An 18475-nucleotide genomic window follows, 5' to 3' on the forward strand; every position below is an offset into this window, starting at 1 on the left:
AAAGAAATAATGAAAGCTCCAGGTGGCAAAAGCATAACTTAAAGGCAGATGTTAAAGCACTTGCATGCGCTCATTCACTGAAGCATGGTGCATGTTCATAACTCAGCAACTTGCTAGCGAAGCAATGCTTTAAACATTTTTGTAAATATAGTTTATTTTAAAATACCCGAGGAAACTTACAAAACAGATTTCAGCTAATAAAAACACATCATAAAAATAAAGTGGTCACTGACCATTACTTCAGTAATCAGTCAAAACTTCCTGAAGAGAATGGCTTTTTAATCTGATCTTTCCAGTGTCTTTTTAATCTGATCTTTCCAGTGACTTTAATGACAGCTGTGCAGGGCCCTAATTCTGATTTGGGGCCATGCAAGATTGGGAGAGCAGCCTTAAATACTTGCACATGTTCTCTCACTGGCAGAAGATAGCCCCCCCCCCCCCCATACACACCTTGAAAGACAACTGCAGTACATAAAGCCTGGTATTGATTAGCAAAACCATGCAGGGATAAAAAGATCATCTTGATATGACCTCATTTTGAATTGGCGACTCAGATAGCTATAACTTGTCTTTGAAAGGCTGTTGGAGATGTGTGATCATCATTACATGCAGCTTGATCTAAAGACGGCACTTGAAGCTTAGTGCTTGAAGCAATTTCTCATTGGCAATAGCATTTTAAAAGAGGCAGTCTCTTGCATTAGGTGTTGCCATGACAGGATATGGTGGGAGTATGTAGAATCATAGAAAAATAGAGTTGGAAGGGATCTCCTATGCAGGACACTCACAACCCTATCGCTCATCCACTGTAACCAGCCACCCCCTTGAAACTTCATAGAACAAGCCTCTCCGTCAGATGGCTATCAAGTATTTAAGTATTAAATAGTTCTTTAAGTATTTATACATACTTTATATAAAAATTCTCAACTAATGAAAGCATAGCAAGGTATTTGAGTAAGGTTAGCATACAGAACATTTACCATTACATCACTGTAATGACATATTTACTTTTAAGAAACAATCATACTGAATGTGAACATACAAGAAAAGCAGCTATTTTTACACTGTGACTAAGAAGGGCAAGGCACATACTTGGTCGTTTGCAGGATTCTAGGAGTCACTTAAATACTCTTAAATGGTGGGTGATTAAATAAATAAATAAATATAAAGTGGATTATCTGAGCAGGTTAACAGGAACATTCTACATTCAAAGAGATGGAAAGATAAAAGTTGTTCTGTCTAAATGATGAACAGAGAACACAGAAATATAGGATTTTTTAATGGCCTTTTAATAGACATGGGCAAAAGTATGCATAAACTCCAAAGGGATTGCAGTCCCTTTAAATGCCTTCTCCAAGCTGAGAGTTCACTCTGAAGGCATTTAAAAGGAGTGAAAACCAGATTATTTATCTATTTATTTGATTTATTTCCCACCACTCTCAGCTAACCACCCCATGGCAGGTTACATGATAAAACCCCCATACAATAAAACTCCAATTAAAAACCTCAATAAAATTAATTTAAAAAGTCAATAACAGAATGGCGGTAGAAACAACCCCACCTCTAATCCAACCAACTCCTTAGCAGGTGCCACAGACAACACGCGCTGCAACCACTGATTATGGATCAACATGGTGGTATGTCTTCCTTGTGGGGAGTGTCCATTTGATGTTCTACAGCACTGGCCTCAATCGTAAGCATGGTGGAAGAGCTCCATCTTGCAGCCCCTGTGGAATGCCGGAAGCTCCCGCAAGGCCCACAGCTCTTCCAGGAACTCATTCCACCAGGTAGGGGCCAGGACTGAAAAGGCTTTGGCCCTGGTTGAAGCCAGGTGAGCCGGGAATGACCAGCAAGTTGGTACCTGCAGAGCCCAGGGGGGGCATAGGGCAGCAGGAGGTCCCTCAGATACGTGGGTCCCAGACCGTGTAGGGCCTTAAAGGTCAAAACCAAAACCTTGAATCTGATTCAGGTCACAACTGGTAACCACTGCAGCTGCCTCAGTACCGGCTGGATATGGGCCCTCCTAGGTGTTCCCTTGAGGACCCTAGCAGCTGCATTTTACACCAGCTGCAATTTCCAGGTCAGAGACAAGGGCAGGCCCACATAGAGCAAGTTACAGAAATCGAGTCTGGAGGATAAGATGTTGGGCAAAAAACTCATCCCAGTTCTGGAGGGGGAGGGGGAGCCAAGAGTGCAGATGGGAATCGCTACCGCCATTCCTATAGGGGGGGCATGAACTTCCTTGCAGCCCAGCCTCAACCATAGACCTGGCGGAAGAGCTGTTTTGCAGGCCCTGCGGAACACCAAAAGTTACCCCAGGGTCCACAGCTCCTCCGGGAGCTCATTCCACCAGTTTGGGGCCAGGACAGAAGAGGCCCTGGCCCTGGTCGCGGCCAGGCATGCTTCCCTGGGGCTAGTAATTACCAGTAGATTAGTGCCAGCAGAACGTAAAGCCCTGCGGGGGGCATAGGGTGACAGGCTGGGCTCAGACCGTGTATGGCCTTGAAGGTCAAAACCAGAACCTTGAACTAGATCCGGATGCGAGACTGGGTGGTAATTGGCCGAGTCCCATGGGTCTAGTGATGGTTTCTTAAGGTGAAGTTCCCTTCAGCAGCTCAGCTAGACAGGAAGAGATTAATAGTATCCCTGAGCTGACCTATCAGCTGGGTGCTGCATTGAATAACCAAGACAGACAGGGATCAAAGGGACAAGTGGTAGCCCTCACCGACCCTCGCAACTTGTCCACTTCGGGTAAAGAGAGCCATTTGAAGCTTGATGTCGTGGTTAAGAGCGGCAGCTTCTTATCTGGCAAGCCAGGTTTTGTTCCCTGCTCCTCCACATGCAATCAGTTGGGTGGCCTTGGGCTAGTCATAGTCCTGATAGTGCTGTTCTCACAGAGCAGTCTTCTCAGAGCTCTCTCAGCCCCATCTACCTCACAGGATGACTGTTGTGAGGAGAGGAAAGGAAGCCAATTGTAAGCTGCTTTGAGTTTCCTTTGCATAGTAAAAAGCGGGGCATAATACCCAACTGTTCTCCCTTAAATGCACACCAGCTGCAACTATCTGGTGGTCCCGAAAAATCTCAAATATTTTCAGGATATTATGGGCTCGGCCATTTCAGATGGTTGTAAAATAGCAAAAAATATATCCAGCTGAATTAATACCACCCCAAATACCAATCAGATTAGCCGAATGTACACCCCTATGTATTGTCGGTATGTCAGCAACCCGACATAACTGCAATTTTATGTTATGGCCACGAGCAGCCAAATGAAGAAGGCTGTTCACACAGTTAGAAGTGTTTTGGCAGTTTTTATTGTGACCTTTTACACTGAATGCACAAACCATGTTTTAAATGGAAAAGCAGCTTGTGTGTTATGCCAGGTGAATGACTGCAGTAAAAACTGTCAGAACACCTCTGACTCTGTGCACACTTCTCCCCAGTCCAAACACATGGCTATCTAGAATTGCAGGCTAATCTCATCTTCTGTTCCCAAATAAGTTTTGATATCTTCCCTTTCAATATGTGTTTAAGATGAAGTTGTAAGATGCATTACCAGTTTATAGCTGGGAACAGCCGATTGTTTTTGCTTTTCCCCATTGCTGTGGATATTGATTTGAAAACTGCTTGTAGAGGTTGTCATCTGTAAAGTTGCAAGTGTCACAGTTCACTTTCTTTGAGAAATATATTCACTGAAATTCTTCTTCAGTCCCCTAAAATACCTCCTGATGTTTCCCTTGAGCCAAAATCCTCCAGATTAGATCTGGCAAATCGGACATTTTATTAGTTTGTTTGTTTTTAGGGTTTTATCCTGCCCTTCCCACCTGAAGGCAGGCTCAGGGCAGCTTACAAGAATTAAAACCATAGTGAAAACATTAATATGATAAATAACAATAAAAACATTAAACCCTAGTCCTATCCAACCTACCCAGTATTTGAACCCCTACTCCCTGGCAATTTTCACAAGTCCTTTCAACACATATTTGACCCTGATTCTTGCTTTTCCCATCCAAACTTTAATTTTGAAAAAGCTATGGAAAATACTGTAGCTTTTGAAATTTCATGAAGCTTTTGGTTCTGATCAGACACTTTAAAATGAATACCCCCAGCAATCGGGTGAATTGAGTTTCAGACTTTCTGAATGGCTTGTGAGTTAAGGATGAGTAAAACGCCATACTGTGTCAATAGTCTTAAAGGAGAGTGTGGCCAAGAAGCTAAGAGCCATAGTTGTTGCTGGCCTACTATATATGACTAGATGAAGTGTGTAAAATGTCTGGAACCAAGGCACTAGTGTATGCATTTTAAAGATAAACCATCCTAACTTGATAGTCCTGTGCTTATCATCAGCACTGTGAAATAGGCCTCTCAATGAAGGCTGCTGTATACTTGGGGGACTTTTCATTTAGGCATATTAGCTTTAAAAAAAAAAGAAAGAAAAATTCTGGCCCCTCTCCAAACACTGTCCAGTGAACATTCAGGATCCACAAAAAGTTGGCTATTCAGCATTAAAGGAACTGAAAAAGTCCACAATGAAAATGAAAGAGAATAGGAAACTGGTTGGCTTGACCAACAAGGTTATGGTATCTTTTTGAGGAGAGGTAAAGGCTGTGTGAGATCTATGAATTGTGTGTCCGCTCACCTGAATCCAGGAGGAAGTTAGAAGCTTATAAAGGCCCTGAAGCTAAAAATATTGCAATTTGGTTCTTAATCTCTTTCACTCTCAGTCACATTCACGATGGTTGACCTGTAAAAGGGATGGCCATGAGGTCCAGCTGATGACTGGACATCCATCAGGGCAACTGGCGCTGTTTCAACCTCCTGGCCAGGCCTGGCTGGGCTGGGCTGGGTCCAGGACCAAAGCTTCTTTCAGGAATGCTGATAGTTGGTCCACAGCAGCCCTTTCAACTACCTTTCCTAGGAACCCTAGATAGGAAACAGGGCGGTAGTTGGCAGGGATGGCTTTTTTGGCATTGCCCATACCACCGTCTCCTACAGCTCCTTAAAAAAGGGTGCTGGGAAAACAGATGAAGCTGAGAAGATTTTCCCCTACAGAGAATTTAAAGCCATTTATTGTAGGGCTGAAATTTGCAAGGGATTTTAAACTTGTAGTCACCTCAATCTCTAGTAGAGACTTTTTCTGGGTTCAAGTGTATCAGTTTTACTGACTTATTTTGCAGCAACTGGGGATTCAAGTGTGGGATACAGTCATCTGCATATTTAGATTTGTATCCAAAAGATGCAGCAGCAGTGCTTGTCAGTTTCATGCATACATTGGCTTCTTTCCACATTGATTTTATTTAAGGAGATTTTATCATGCTTTCTTATTTAAAATCTCCAGGCAATATATAACCATTCTTTTCAAAAAGACTTTTTTGTTGTCATATACCCATTTAACTGGTTGCTTTCACTGGGCATTGGGTGTGTTGTGCTAAATTAAAGAACTGGTTTAGAATGGAAGCTTCCTGGGTTCAAATCCATATTCTTCCATGATGCTCCTGTGTAAACTTGGGCCAGTTATTCTTGCTAAGTATAACCTTCCCAGGTTATACAGGGTAAATGGCAAGTAGAATCATTTTCATCACCTTAAATAGAAGAGGGGGGAAACCCTGTTGGCATATTACAGCAGCTTTCCACGGTTGTTAATGCAAGGCTTTTCAAATCCTATTTCTTTTTGTTTTAGACACGCTGAACAGGCAAACCTGAATATGACTCTGGCCCCTTGGATGTACAGAGCATCCATCCTGCCAATCAGCAGTAGCAGTTTTCTCAAAACTATTTTAGACCAAAAGTAATACTTCTAAATGTAGACCTGTAAGCTTATATCATTGCATTTGATATTAGCCATAGACACACAAACACATATCATTAGTTTTTATATTAATGAATGTATGTATTTTCTGTCTACTTCACTCTAACTGTGATTTTGAAATGGGAGTCCCTAAAAATTAGATGTCTGCAAAAATATATGCTAAGAAGTCTAACAATGATACGTTGTGATTTCAGTGAATTTGCAAATGTCTCTTCTTGGGATCATTAATTTGTAAGGGACCTGAATCCTTCATTATCCTGATAAATTAGCAAATGTGACCACTACTGTTTTTGTTGATATCGACTTTAGAGCAGAGTGGGACATCATTTTTAACTGGGAATGCCAGGAACTGTACCTGAGAAATTTTGTTTCCACAATCCCACTGATGAAACCCAATAATTATATTCAAATCATATTTTGTAAGTAAAACAAACATTTCTGTTTCAAATAATAGTCTTAATAGGAAAGTGTTATTTCAGATCTTCTTTGGGTGATTTATAAAATATAATTCGCTTTTTCTTTGTCCTTATAAAGTAAGGAAGAATTAGAGATATGTACAGTTTAGCTAACTTTCCTGACAGGTTCTATAAGTTAATTTAATCCACTTATCATTTTAAAGGATATAGCTAATATAAGTGCATTAGGTTTTCCTTTAATACTTTGTCACTATTGTGCCTTATGTAATTATCAGTTATTTGATCTTTGAATGTGTCTTCTTATTTCAGAGAGAATAGCAGATCATAGTTCTTATTCTGGAGATTTTTTAAAATATAAATAACCAGTCAACACTTTTTATTATAATGGGCCATGTGGTTCAAAGAGTTCCTTTTAACTTTGACATGACTTAGCTACTATCAGTGAATTTTAGTGACTAAGAAGCAGCGAAGGCAGAGATCACCACATCTTCTTAGATTCTTCAAGCTTCGAGAAACCCCAGAAGTGGTGCAATCATGTTGAATATGATCAGGAAGCATAGCTGTGTGCATGCCCACCCAAGGCACCTCCCTTTCTCACCCCTTCCAGGCCCATCACTGGCCATTTGAGGAGGGGAGGGTGAACATAACCGTATATGGTCATATCACCCAATAACTGTTTAACAAATTTTTAAAATATATAAATACATTTCCGAGAATCAGATTGTCATAGACAATCCATCGCCAGTGCAGGTTCCTCCACTGCCCTAGCTGGCTGCCCTGCAGCTGCAAGCTTCGAGACTCTACTTCCACCTCCGCTACTGCCTTTACCGCTGCAGCCACACCCACACTGCCAGATGCTTAGGCAGTGGTGGTGGTGGTAAAGGTTGCAGTAGTGGAGGATGTAGCGGTGCTAGCAGAGTCCCAAAGCTAGCAGCCATTTCTTTCCCAGGAGGCGAGCCAGAATATGTGTTCCACATCAAAAATTAATTAACTTTTACCCATTCCAAGGCCTGGTTTAGATGGTCAGCTCATGCTAAACTGCAGAATGGGAAGAGGATCTGAAATTTATCTGTATGGTGCGAGTTTGGAGTTCAGTGTCTGAGAAAGTGGATAGCTTTGAACTTAGTGCAGGGAAACAAAGTGGCCCTGGAGATTTCTGCTTCTATGGGGGATGACTGCAGATTTGGTTTTAGCACCGTCTCCCTAGTTTACTTCATTCCTTCTTCATAGCCTGCCATTTTCACTAAGATTCAAGGCAGATTACACAATTTAAAATAGTGCAATGCAGTTGGAGCAGTATAATATGACTGGGGAAGGGAATGGCAAACCACCCTGTATTGAGTCTGCCAAGGAAACGCTAGAGGGCATCACCTCAAGGGTCAGGCATGACTCGGTGCTTGCACAGGGGATACCTTTACCTTTAATATATAAAATTAAAACTGCAATAATACAGGCCAATACTTTGGCCACCTCATGAGAAGGAAGGACTCCCTGGAGAAGAGCCTAATTCTGGGAACGATTGAGTGCAAAAGAAGAAGGGGACGACAGAGAATGAGGTGGCTGGATGGAGTCACTGAAGCAGTCGGTGAGAACTTAAATGGACTCCAGGGAATGGTAGAGGACAGAAAGGCCTGGAGGATGGGTCGTGATGGGTCGGACATGACTTCGCAACTAACAACAACAACAATACAGGATTGTACAACTAGCAGCATACTAAAAACATTATACTGCTAAAATCATAACTGTTACAAAATTCGAGAAGTGGTGCAATAATATGATGTTTTCAGACATTAACAATGACAGTCTTGAAAAATTCTTCTAAACAATTAGAAAGATTATGAAAATGGTTTGCCGTCTATTGGCATGTTTTGTTTAAAAACAAGGATTGTTTAATATATATATATATATAGAACAAAGTTTGAGTCCAGTGGCACCTTTAAGGCCAACAAAGTTTAATTCTGGGTGTAATCTTTCTTCTGCATGCACATTTCAACAGATATATTTAAGTGTTGCTTCAGACCAACACGGCTACACACCTGAAGTTATTTTTCATAGTAAACTACCAGAAGTCCCTGTTCCTGCCTGGAAAATTCTTTTGGGTTGGGTGAAGGATAGGAATAAAATAAAAGCTTATTGTATTACATAGGATGTTTCATTTCACCATAGATGACATGTAAACATAAGAACAATTAACTTTAATTAAAACAGGAATTCCACTTAACTTTTCTTCAGGATGGGGTGGAATTTAATCTTTATATATCTGTCAGATAAGTATTGCTACTTAATTTTCTTCACCATTTTATTTTACATTTTATACAGTTACTTTTCAGATTTTTTTTAAATTCCCCAGGTTTTGGGTCTTGTCCAAAACATGAGTGTTTTCCAGTGCCCAAACTGTAATCATGAAACTCATATATTTGGAACTGACGGTGTGAGAAGCCTAGCGGATGATCTTGGTCTGGATGTTTTAGGTAAGATCATCATGTTTTAAGGCAATTCTCTCAATAAGCAGAATTTAGAAGAAATGTTAGGAGCAATCCAGAATTGTTTCTGTAAATTAAAACACATAAGCTTTAATCCAGCAATACACAAACAGAAACACAGACTTGGCACATTCCTGTTTGCACAATTACATGTGCAACACCTGTTGCTTCCCTTCCTATTTATTATAGTGCCCAGAAATTGGTTCCACGAGATCTTGAACAAGCAGAAAAGCAAGTGATAGTGGAATGTGTTTTTAAGTCATAGTTGACTTATGGCGACCTCTTTGACTTTGACCTCTTTGACATTCAAAGGTGGTTTCCCTCTGCATAGCAACCCTGGACTTCCTTGGTTTCCCATACAAATACTAACCAGGGCCAGCCCTGCTTATCTGCTGGGATCTAACAAGATCAGGCTGGCCTGGACCATTCAAGACAAGTGGAGATACAATAAGTTTCACCTATCTCAAGTGACTGCCACAGTCTCTTTTGTATGTTTTTTCATAGATTTGGAAGAGGCTGTATAGACCAACTAGTCCACCCAGTATAGGATCAGCCTAGAGCATCTCTGACAAATGTTCATCCAGCCTCTACTTAAAGACTGCCAATGAGAGGGAGACCACCACATCCCTAGACAGTTGATTCCACTGCTAAACTATTCTTACGGTAATCCCCCCCCATATCCAGTTGGTATCTTTCTGACTGTAATTTAAACCCATTATTATGACTCCTATCCTCTGCTGCCAACAGGAACAGCTGCCTGCCCTCCTCTTAGTGTCAGCCTTTCAGATACTTGAAGAGAGCAGTCATGCGCCTCCTCCTCTCCAGCCTGCATTCCTAAGTCTCTCCACCTTTCCTCGTATGGCATGATCTCCAGGCCTCTGATCATCAGTATCAATCTCTTCTGATCATCCTCTTTGGGATGGCTCCCTGAAATTCTGTGTGTAAGAATAGAAACAACACAGTGGCCAAAATGTAGGTCTGCAGTGGGAGAGTCAAATCACTGGGAATTGCTGTGCCTCTCACCCCCATCTTCTACAAATGGAAATGGCATTCTATCAGAGGAACTGCTCCTGCATCTCATTTAGTTGTCAGAAATCTGTGGGGCAGGGCTTTGTCCGCTGGGTAAGAAGCTGCCCCTGAACTTCTTCATCCTGAGGGAGGGGCACACACTGGCTAACCAAGTTATGGGGGGGGGGGCGGGGAGATGTCTATTCTCTGAAATGGACAGTATTAATGTAGCTTGGCTTAGAAAATAGGTTTCACACCTTGCTGAAGAAGTTTTCACTCATTGATCCAAACACAATAGAGAACAGTGTTGAATGTTTCAGTGTTTGATAATGAACTATAAAATATGGCGTACCTTAATTAAACTGGTAGATAAGATAATAATACTTGTATAGTTTTCATGCACTGGTATAAGTGAGATCAGGTCATGCAGGGTATTCATTAAGAGCCGGGAAGTTGACTTCACAAAAGCCTTCAGTAGAACATCAGAGCCTGATGCAGACCCAGCAGACCAAGAAAATTCATAATTAAAAGTACACAGTTGAGTTATCTTCGCTGTCTGCTGGAAGCCATGATGACAATTCAAGCCTTGGACTTTGCTTTAGCCTTTAGGTATCCTAGTCAGTAAGAAGCCTCTAGTGGCAAGCCTTCTGACAAGTAAGAGTAGATTCATTTCTCTTCTAATAGGCACCTGTATTGATGGAAGCAACTAGCTAGCAGCATAAGTAAGAAAGGTACTTGCATTGGGTGCACAGCAAGTTTTACTCATCTTAAGCTTAAGTTTGGGGAGGAATAAATGGAAAAAAAGCATTTAGGGATTTATTTTCAACTGTACAGCGTTTTGATCAGCTTCTGAATTATCTTTTTAAAAATCCTGTCCTTTCTCCAAAGAACTCAAGGAATGCTTGGCTTTCCCCTCCTCCATTTTATCTTCAAAACAACCCTGTGAGGTAGGTCAGGTTGAGAGTGGCTGGCCCAAGGTCACCCAGAAAATGTCATGGAAAGCAGGCATTTGGATCCTCATCTCCCTGTTCCAAGTCTGACCCATAGTATGCTACATTACTCAGTATTAATATTCATACAGGATATTTCACAGATGGCCAAGTTAATGGCTTTCCCCTCATTATCATAAGGTTAAAGTTCAATCTTGCATTTATTTAGCAAACTACTGGAATTCAGCAGGTGAAAGGAAGAGACATGCAGTTGCTATACCATCCTCGATATCTTCTGCTAGCTGGATGGAGGTGATCTTTCCCTGTGATTTTCTTAGCAATAGGTGAAGTAGGATTTTTCTTCGAATAGCACCAAATCCATGGGTTAGATTGTTGCTTTTGCTGTGGCAGCATCAGCAACTCTTTGCAGCAGCATCACTGTAAATGTGGTGGAAGTAAATCTGCACAATGGGACATGGAGAAAAAAGGGAGATATTTCTACAAACTTGAGGAATCCTGATTTTTACAGACCTTTAACCCATGCACCAAATAACGAAACAATGTGTGTACAGTGACACATATTGCAATTTTTAAAAATCCTGATAGATTTCGTGAGATTTCACTATCAGTGCTACGAGGTTGCCTAGCAACGCTCTTTTTTTAAAAAAAGAGTGGATTGGGGAGAGATAGGAATGAAGAACAAAAGTGTTTCTGGAAGAGTTGGGGGGGAAAGAGAAAACAATGGCAAAAGATGGGGGCAAGATGGCCATGAAAGAAGGAAGTGGGAACCTGTGGGGTAGTGGGATTTCCTGTCCCGATGTCTACTGTTGTGAATTCCACTCTTGGTTTTTCTAATTATAAGCATATTATGGAGGATGTGTGCATAGATTGAAGAGAGACTTCAGTCTTAACATTACAGTTAAGAAGCTACATTAATGTTTTTCATTTTAGTTTGAGGACTGTATCCTCTTTTTCTTGATAAACCCTGGCGCTAAAATTCCTCTAGTTTTCAGATGTACTTATCAATGCAAAAATATTGTGAATCAGAGCATGTGTTACTCATGCAGCTATGGGATGTAATTAAAGTTGGCTGTAGAACTAAATTATGAAGTCTTTATTCCTATAGCTTATTATATACACACATACATATATCTTATTGATGTATGATTTCAATTAGTGTATAATGTTTTAATGGTTGAAGTCTGAAGCATCTATTTTCCATAGAGATTTTTTCCCCAAAATGAGAATATTCAGCATGTTAATGTGTAATTTTTCTTTATTTCTATGGCAGTCCCCTGCTGATTACAAAAGCACAATGTACATTTGGTAACCGTTGGAGAGAAAATTAATTGAATATGTAACTAGCATTTAATTAAATCAGTAGTCATCTAATAACAATAACACTTCCTTTCATTTTGGCAATTAAATATTTAAGCACACATTTTGAATATTGATTAGAGTGAACCAGCCCTGGAAATCCATAAGGAATGAATGCTGTGTTGATAGATATATGTAGTGGGAGGAACACAAGTCTTTGAATACCATTGCTGGCGGTGTGGGGGGGGGGTGGCATACACAACAACAAGGGGAGCCTTTGGCCTCCATACAGTTTGTGGCATTTGGACCATTGGTCTGATCTAGCAAAGCTGCTTTCGTGTTCATGTTCTGAAATGGGAAACTTTGAAATCTCCCCCTGCAGTCATTCTATAGTTGGTCTGTAACCCTGTGGACTTTTTTATCTGCCATGCAAGACTTTGCAGCTGGGCTTTTGCCTTAGTTTTTGGCATGGCAGAGTGCTGCAGTAGAAGGTTCTATGTAGTCAGTTTTGGATTCCAGAGGAGGCTGCTGAGCTGAAAGCAAAACCAACCAACCAACAATTTTCAGTAATGCACGCAGGTTTTTCTTCCATTATACTGAAATAGGCTCTGCATGAATTTTTGTTTGCATGCAGAATTGGTGTACCATAGTCGCAAAGAGCTGTGATCTGGGACACAGAGTTCAAATTGGGCCTCTTATAAACTCACTAGGTAGTCTTAGAAAAGCCTCCTTGAAGCTCTCCTCCGCAGCTGTTAATGAAAATAATAGTATGGGCCTTCCTTCTAAGGCTGTTGCAAAGATTACAGCACAACAGTAAATGTGAAGCACTTGAATCCTGAAAGCTGTATATAAGTACTACATATTACTATTTTTCCATTTATCTGATAAGTTCAGCAAGTATGAAAGGAATGTCTGTTGTTTGTAGGTGACTGCAAAGCAGTATCCCATCTTTCCAAAACTATGAACACATTTTAAATAGTTGTCATTATTTTGTAGCCTGATCTTATCAAATCTCAGAAGCTAAGCAAGGTCGGCCCTGGTCAGTATTTGGAACACAGCACCAAAGGAATGCAGAGTCTGGCAACGACAAACCAACTCTGCTCATCTCTTGCCTTGAAAACCTGACAGAGTTGCCATAAGTCTACTGCAACTTGACAGCAAAATAACCCAACAGAACCCATCAACTGTATTCCGACTGATATATACTGTTTTTTGCTCTGGAAGAATGTTCAGCTCTGGTTAAAGTAGGATAGAATCATAGAATCATAGAGTTGGAAGGGGCCATACAGGCCATCTAGTCCAACCCCCTGCTCAACGCAGGATTAGCCCTAAGCATCCTAAAGCATCCAAAAAAAGTGTGTATCCAACCTTTGCTTGAAGACTGCCAGTGAGGGGGAGCTCACCACCTCCTTAGGCAGCCTATTCCACTGCTGAACTACTCTGACTGTGAAAAATTTTTCCCCTGATATCTAGCCTCATTTATAAAGTCCCAAATCTTTATATAACTTTGCATTCTTAATTCAGGAGACATTCCATTACATCTGAACATAAGAGAGACCTCTGACAACGGGAAGCCAATTGTAGTGTCACAGCCTGAAAGCAACATGGTGAGTTTAACATGGTAGCCTTGGATTTTAAAGCTGAAATATTTCTGTGTGGTATATGACTGTTTCAAACCCTTATTTTTGTGCCAATAATCAAAGTTTGAAGAGTTCATCTATTTTCTGTAATAACATTTTCTATAATAGTGGTGCAATGCCTGTAATACCTTTCCCTGGGCCTCTTGTTTGATCACTGTAAGCCATGATTTGAATAAGAAGCAATTGAATCATTATATTTGTGTACAAAGCAAAGGAAAACTTGGATCAGTTAAATCATTAAGAAAGTTTCAGCATAATTCTATGGTAGATTAATTGATTAAAGTAGGAAGTGGCTGGCTAGAACGATGAAACGGTATAGCTGATATAAGCTTGAACATAGTTTTCACCAGGAAATGGAAGAATACCTTCTTGAGAGGTACTTTGTGTAGCCCAGCTAAGATAATACAACCAAAAAGCATTTCAGTGTGTTGAAAAGTAGATTATTCCTACAGAGATAGAGATAATTGAACTTGGTTTTTAATTTATCAACCTAACGATGATGATGCTAGCCATTCAGTCATGTTCAATTCTTGGAGATCTTATGGGTCAACTGTTACCATGTTTATTGGCCTATCCAAGGTGAAATAAAAATTGTCCACCATCATCCTACTCTAATATCTCATTTAAAAAATGTTTCCATTGGCCAACATTTTATTCATTTATTTATTTCATTATTATATTTAGATACCGCCCTCCCCAAGGGCTCGGGGCGGTTTACAGAAAACGTAAATAAAAGTCCTGGCCAGAATTTTCAAAAGAACATTCTTCTAAAATATTATTCCACTGGTGCAAGGCAGGAAAGTGTGTTACAAATCTTGTAGTCACAGCAGTTCTGACTTGCTGTATACTTTTACTCATTCCAGAAATTGGGACTCCAGTTCCCTTTTTTTTACCACAATACTTCACTCAGCATATGGTAGGCAAAGGAGAAGCAGCATTTTCCAACTGTACCTACAGTTTGTGCCAGATGTAGATGTGGGCATGAAGAGTAACACTGAGAATAGACTCTCATTTGAAACTCAAAGCATCATACATTTGGGGGGGGGTGCTATTCCAAGAAGGTCTCCTGTTCAAGGATTATCTTTGGCATATTTGCTGTGCCTTTCAGCTACAACCTGGGATCATGTCCTAGCTAATCACAGAACAAAGCTATTTGGAGTTTTTGGACAAGGAAAAATGTAAAGTTGGTTAGATAGAACTTTTCCTGAACTTGTGCTTGTTAACTTATGATATCTGATATGCTGAGTTGCTGTTTTATATACACATGGGAATCATGCAAGTGAATAGGCCTTCCTTTCAGTTTTTATGGCTTCAGCTTCCACAGCTGGAGAAGTAAAACTGTCTTTTGGTTTTCAGGTCCTTGCCTCATTAACTGTAGGAAATGCATAGTGAAAACTGCAAAGAAAACTCAGTCCATATATGTGATTTCCCTTGGCACATTGAATGCTCAGGCATTCCCATGAATGGAAACTATATAATATAGAAAGTGACTGAAATATAGAACCTGGAAACTCAATAAGTCTGAAAATGTTTAAAGAATTTAGGGAAACTGAGGCACCAAATGGAGCTTGATGTGGGTGTATATTGAATGGATTTATACACTTTTATTTCCTCCATTTTGTTTTTCTCTTTATGGCAGAGCAGGCCTTTGTATTTCAAATGATTGGTCAGCAAGCTATTAATGTTAAACTGTCAACGTTCCCCTTATACTAAGGAAAATACATTTTTGCTTTCCAAACAATGATCTATAGCTGTTCTCTTCAAAAACTCTAGCCTCCCCCGCAAAAAGGGGGGATTCTAAATCTGGCATATTAATATGAAAGTTCTGGAAGATAAATGAAAACTGTAAATTTTTCCTTTCCATATCCACCACTGAATTTGTTCTTGTTTTATTTTATTCTGTCTTGTGTTTCTTGGTAATGATGGGATCAACATTTGACTCCAGCTGTATTATCGAATAAATGACCCATAAAGAGGAAAGAGAGTAAGAAAAAGGAAAGTCTGTATGTGTAGATTTGATGTAAAAAACAAAATCTAAACTAGTTGCTGTTTTGATATAATATTACCTACCAATGGATGCTAGCCAAGGAATTCTTTTGCGAAAGAATTAAATGTCCATTCTACAGTTCTGTGTATCAGGGATTTTGTTTCTTTGCAATAAATGTTCATATATAATTTTGGTCACCAGTTAACAATTTTGAAACCAATAAAAAACTTTCCCTTGCTTATGCCCTTGCCCATCATTATTCTATGAGAATTGTCAGGTTGGGGCGAACAGATCGGAGTAGAACAGGGTGTCCAGGACCCTTCTGGCAACCAGCAGGGGATGGGGGGAGGCACTGGCTAGAAGCAGGAAAGAAGCCCAGGCTATATTGCTTGTTGTCACAAGCGATCACTTTCTACATATACTAGAAGAGGCATCATCCTGTTGTGACATCATGGCAACAATCTGGTATTAGAGCAAAAAATACTAAAAATGATTTCTACCATAGAGGTTTTTCCTAAATACCAGACTTTCACTGTGATTGCTGATGTGATAACATCCTGGTATGTCCCCCCCCCCCCCGGCGCAAGCCAGCTGATTGGCAGAAGTGGTCTGGGATACCTGCTTCCAGTGGGGGGCTGGCAGCCCTACAGTAGAACATTTATGAGGTGGCTGCCTTCCAACAGCTGATGTGTTTCTCCACTTCAACCTATATGAGAGCAGTAACTGTAAAATATTGTTAATTAATGCATTTATTTTGTAGCCTGCTGGAGGCAATATGTGAAGTAAAAACTGTACAGTAAAATCCTACAAAAAGACCATAAAAATTATCAGTACTAAAACCAGTCATTCAATGAGCAAGGGCCTGTTGGCATAAAGCAATATTCAGCATCCTAAAATTAGTATTCACAAAACAGTCTTTGGCTAGAAGGCCATAAAAATAGCTTCTAATAAGATGGAACTCTTCAGTTAACAGCCTAAATCAGGTGTGGCCAAATTGTGGTTCTTCAGATATCTATGGACTGCAATTACCATGAGCCCCTGCCAGTATGTCAGCAGTTTGGCTATCCCTGACCTAGATGAAAGGAAACATTTTCACTGGGTTTTCTTAAAAGACCGTAAAGTAAGTGATGGGCAAGGTGCCACCACAGGAAAAAAACAGTCTTTTGTTGCCTTATGATTGATCTTTGTATACAGGACACACAAAGGGTTTTCAGAAAGTATCTTAACTGGTGGGCTACACAGTATGGGATGTTTCTTCAAGTCCAGAAAAAGAACGGCATCTCTTTCAACGCGTTGCATCAGTGGTTCTCCACCGTCCTTATGCCGCGACCCATTTAATACAGTTCCTCATGTTGTGGTGACCCCCAACCATAAAATTATGCAAGTGTTCTTTCACAGAAATTAAACCGAAACTGACCAATCGCGTGAAGATCCATTGTTCATGATTGTATATAAATTGTTCTATTTCCAGGGGCGCTGCTGGAGCCGCTGGTGGCCAAGTGCAGGCGCCTGCAAGAGGAGTGGCAATCCCCCCCTTCAGCCAAGCTGCTCACCCTGCCGCTACCCCTGTGAAAGGGTTGTTCGACCCCCAAAGGGGTCCTGACCCCCAGGATGAGAACCACTGGGTTACATGATCCCTGTATCCAGGTCCTGATGATGGCCTGGCAGCTGTTTTTTGGAACAGTTGAAGCTTTTCCCCCTTATAAAGCACAATCTTCTCATCAGAACATGGATCACTGTAATCAGTAATACTTTCTGAGGAACAGTCGATAACTAATTTATCAGCTGAAAGAGGGGAGACCTGAACTTCTAGGTATAAGCCAATATCCAGCAAAATCCTCAAGCTATAAACCAGTTTCCTCTAGGGCAGGTGGACTCTTTTGCCCTTGCATGGCTTTATCATTAATGTACAACACCTTAATTTTTTTCTGTCATGATTTACTGGCCTTCAGGCATCTCATTATCATCTTGGGACTTTTGCTACCATCACTGCTACAGAGTAGGCAAGATAATATGTTTTTATGTTTTGTTACATTTGCTTTGAGTCTTTTTCGCCAGTGGCATTCTATCTGTTTTGTCTCTCCAAGCTTCTTGTTAGATCAGGACTGAAGTTGCAGTAGCAAAAGGAGATATAGTGCAGTTCTCCCAGTCTGTTAGTTGGATGGTTCTTCTTCTTAAAAAAAAAAAGAATTAGATTAATAAGTCTAGCTATTAGCCATGATAGAAAATGATAAAACCCCATGAACCTAGCTAACTGTCATAACTCAATGAGACACTTGCTTTCCTTGCATAAGATGTAGAAATAATACTCTAATTAAGAAGTGTTAGATAGCAGGGCTGAGAAGGCCTCTAAGATTTTAGAGAGCACAGCAGAGAACATATTAAACTAGATGGTCTTAGCTTAGAACAGTGTAGGGTTGTGCGCAGTGGCGTCTGAATCGGCCATTCCAGGCTGTTTGGACGACACCGTACACAACCCTAGTACAGTGTTATGTCGGAAGGCATGGCTTCATAATTGTGATGGATCCTAGCAGTACTGAAGAGTAACTTTATAAGCAGTTTAAATCAGCGGCATTAACCCAATTCATCTCTCGGGGTTTGAGATATGGTTCTAATGAGGCCTTTCCTTGGGTCTCTTTTAGTACTTCTGTTTTTCTGATAACCATAGTGAGAAAGGGAATGTTGAATCTTTTCTGTTAGGATGGCGACAGCACATCAGCATTTTCCTGGAAAGATACCAGTACTGTGTCTTGGCTAGAACTAGCTGCATATAACTGAGTTTATGTGAATTAAAGCAATAAATTCTGTTCTAATATTTCAGTGTAATATTTCAGTATTTTGCGACATACGTATAATGTAAATATCATATTTGACATTTATGGATTTCCC

The 18475-nt window shown here is 40.5% G+C and overlaps 1 protein-coding gene and 1 long non-coding RNA gene across 5 annotated transcripts in view; one reads left to right on the plus strand and one right to left on the minus strand.

The window, feature by feature from the left end:
- The window catches only part of NUBPL (NUBP iron-sulfur cluster assembly factor, mitochondrial), a 130586-nt gene that overhangs the window by 111207 nt on the left and 904 nt on the right, over positions 1–18475 (plus strand). For 3 of the 4 annotated variants that reach the window (XM_077323048.1, XM_077323047.1, XM_077323049.1), the window contains 2 exons: positions 8573–8693; positions 13484–13566. In XM_077323048.1, coding sequence (XP_077179163.1) covers positions 8573–8693; positions 13484–13566 — 204 coding nt within the window. Of the gene's footprint in view, positions 1–8572; positions 8694–9209; positions 9369–13483; positions 13567–18475 lie in introns of those variants that run through there. The other variant, XR_013228475.1, reaches the window with a different exon arrangement.
- Positions 10535–18475, minus strand: part of LOC143830495 (uncharacterized) — a 40153-nt gene continuing 32212 nt past the window's right edge. Inside the window, exon 5 of the long non-coding RNA XR_013228502.1 lies at positions 10535–11103. This is a non-coding gene — a long non-coding RNA (uncharacterized LOC143830495). The remainder of the gene's footprint in view (positions 11104–18475) is intronic.

This window comes from Paroedura picta, chromosome 2, assembly GCF_049243985.1.
Source record: "Paroedura picta isolate Pp20150507F chromosome 2, Ppicta_v3.0, whole genome shotgun sequence".
NCBI lineage: Eukaryota > Metazoa > Chordata > Lepidosauria > Squamata > Gekkonidae > Paroedura > Paroedura picta.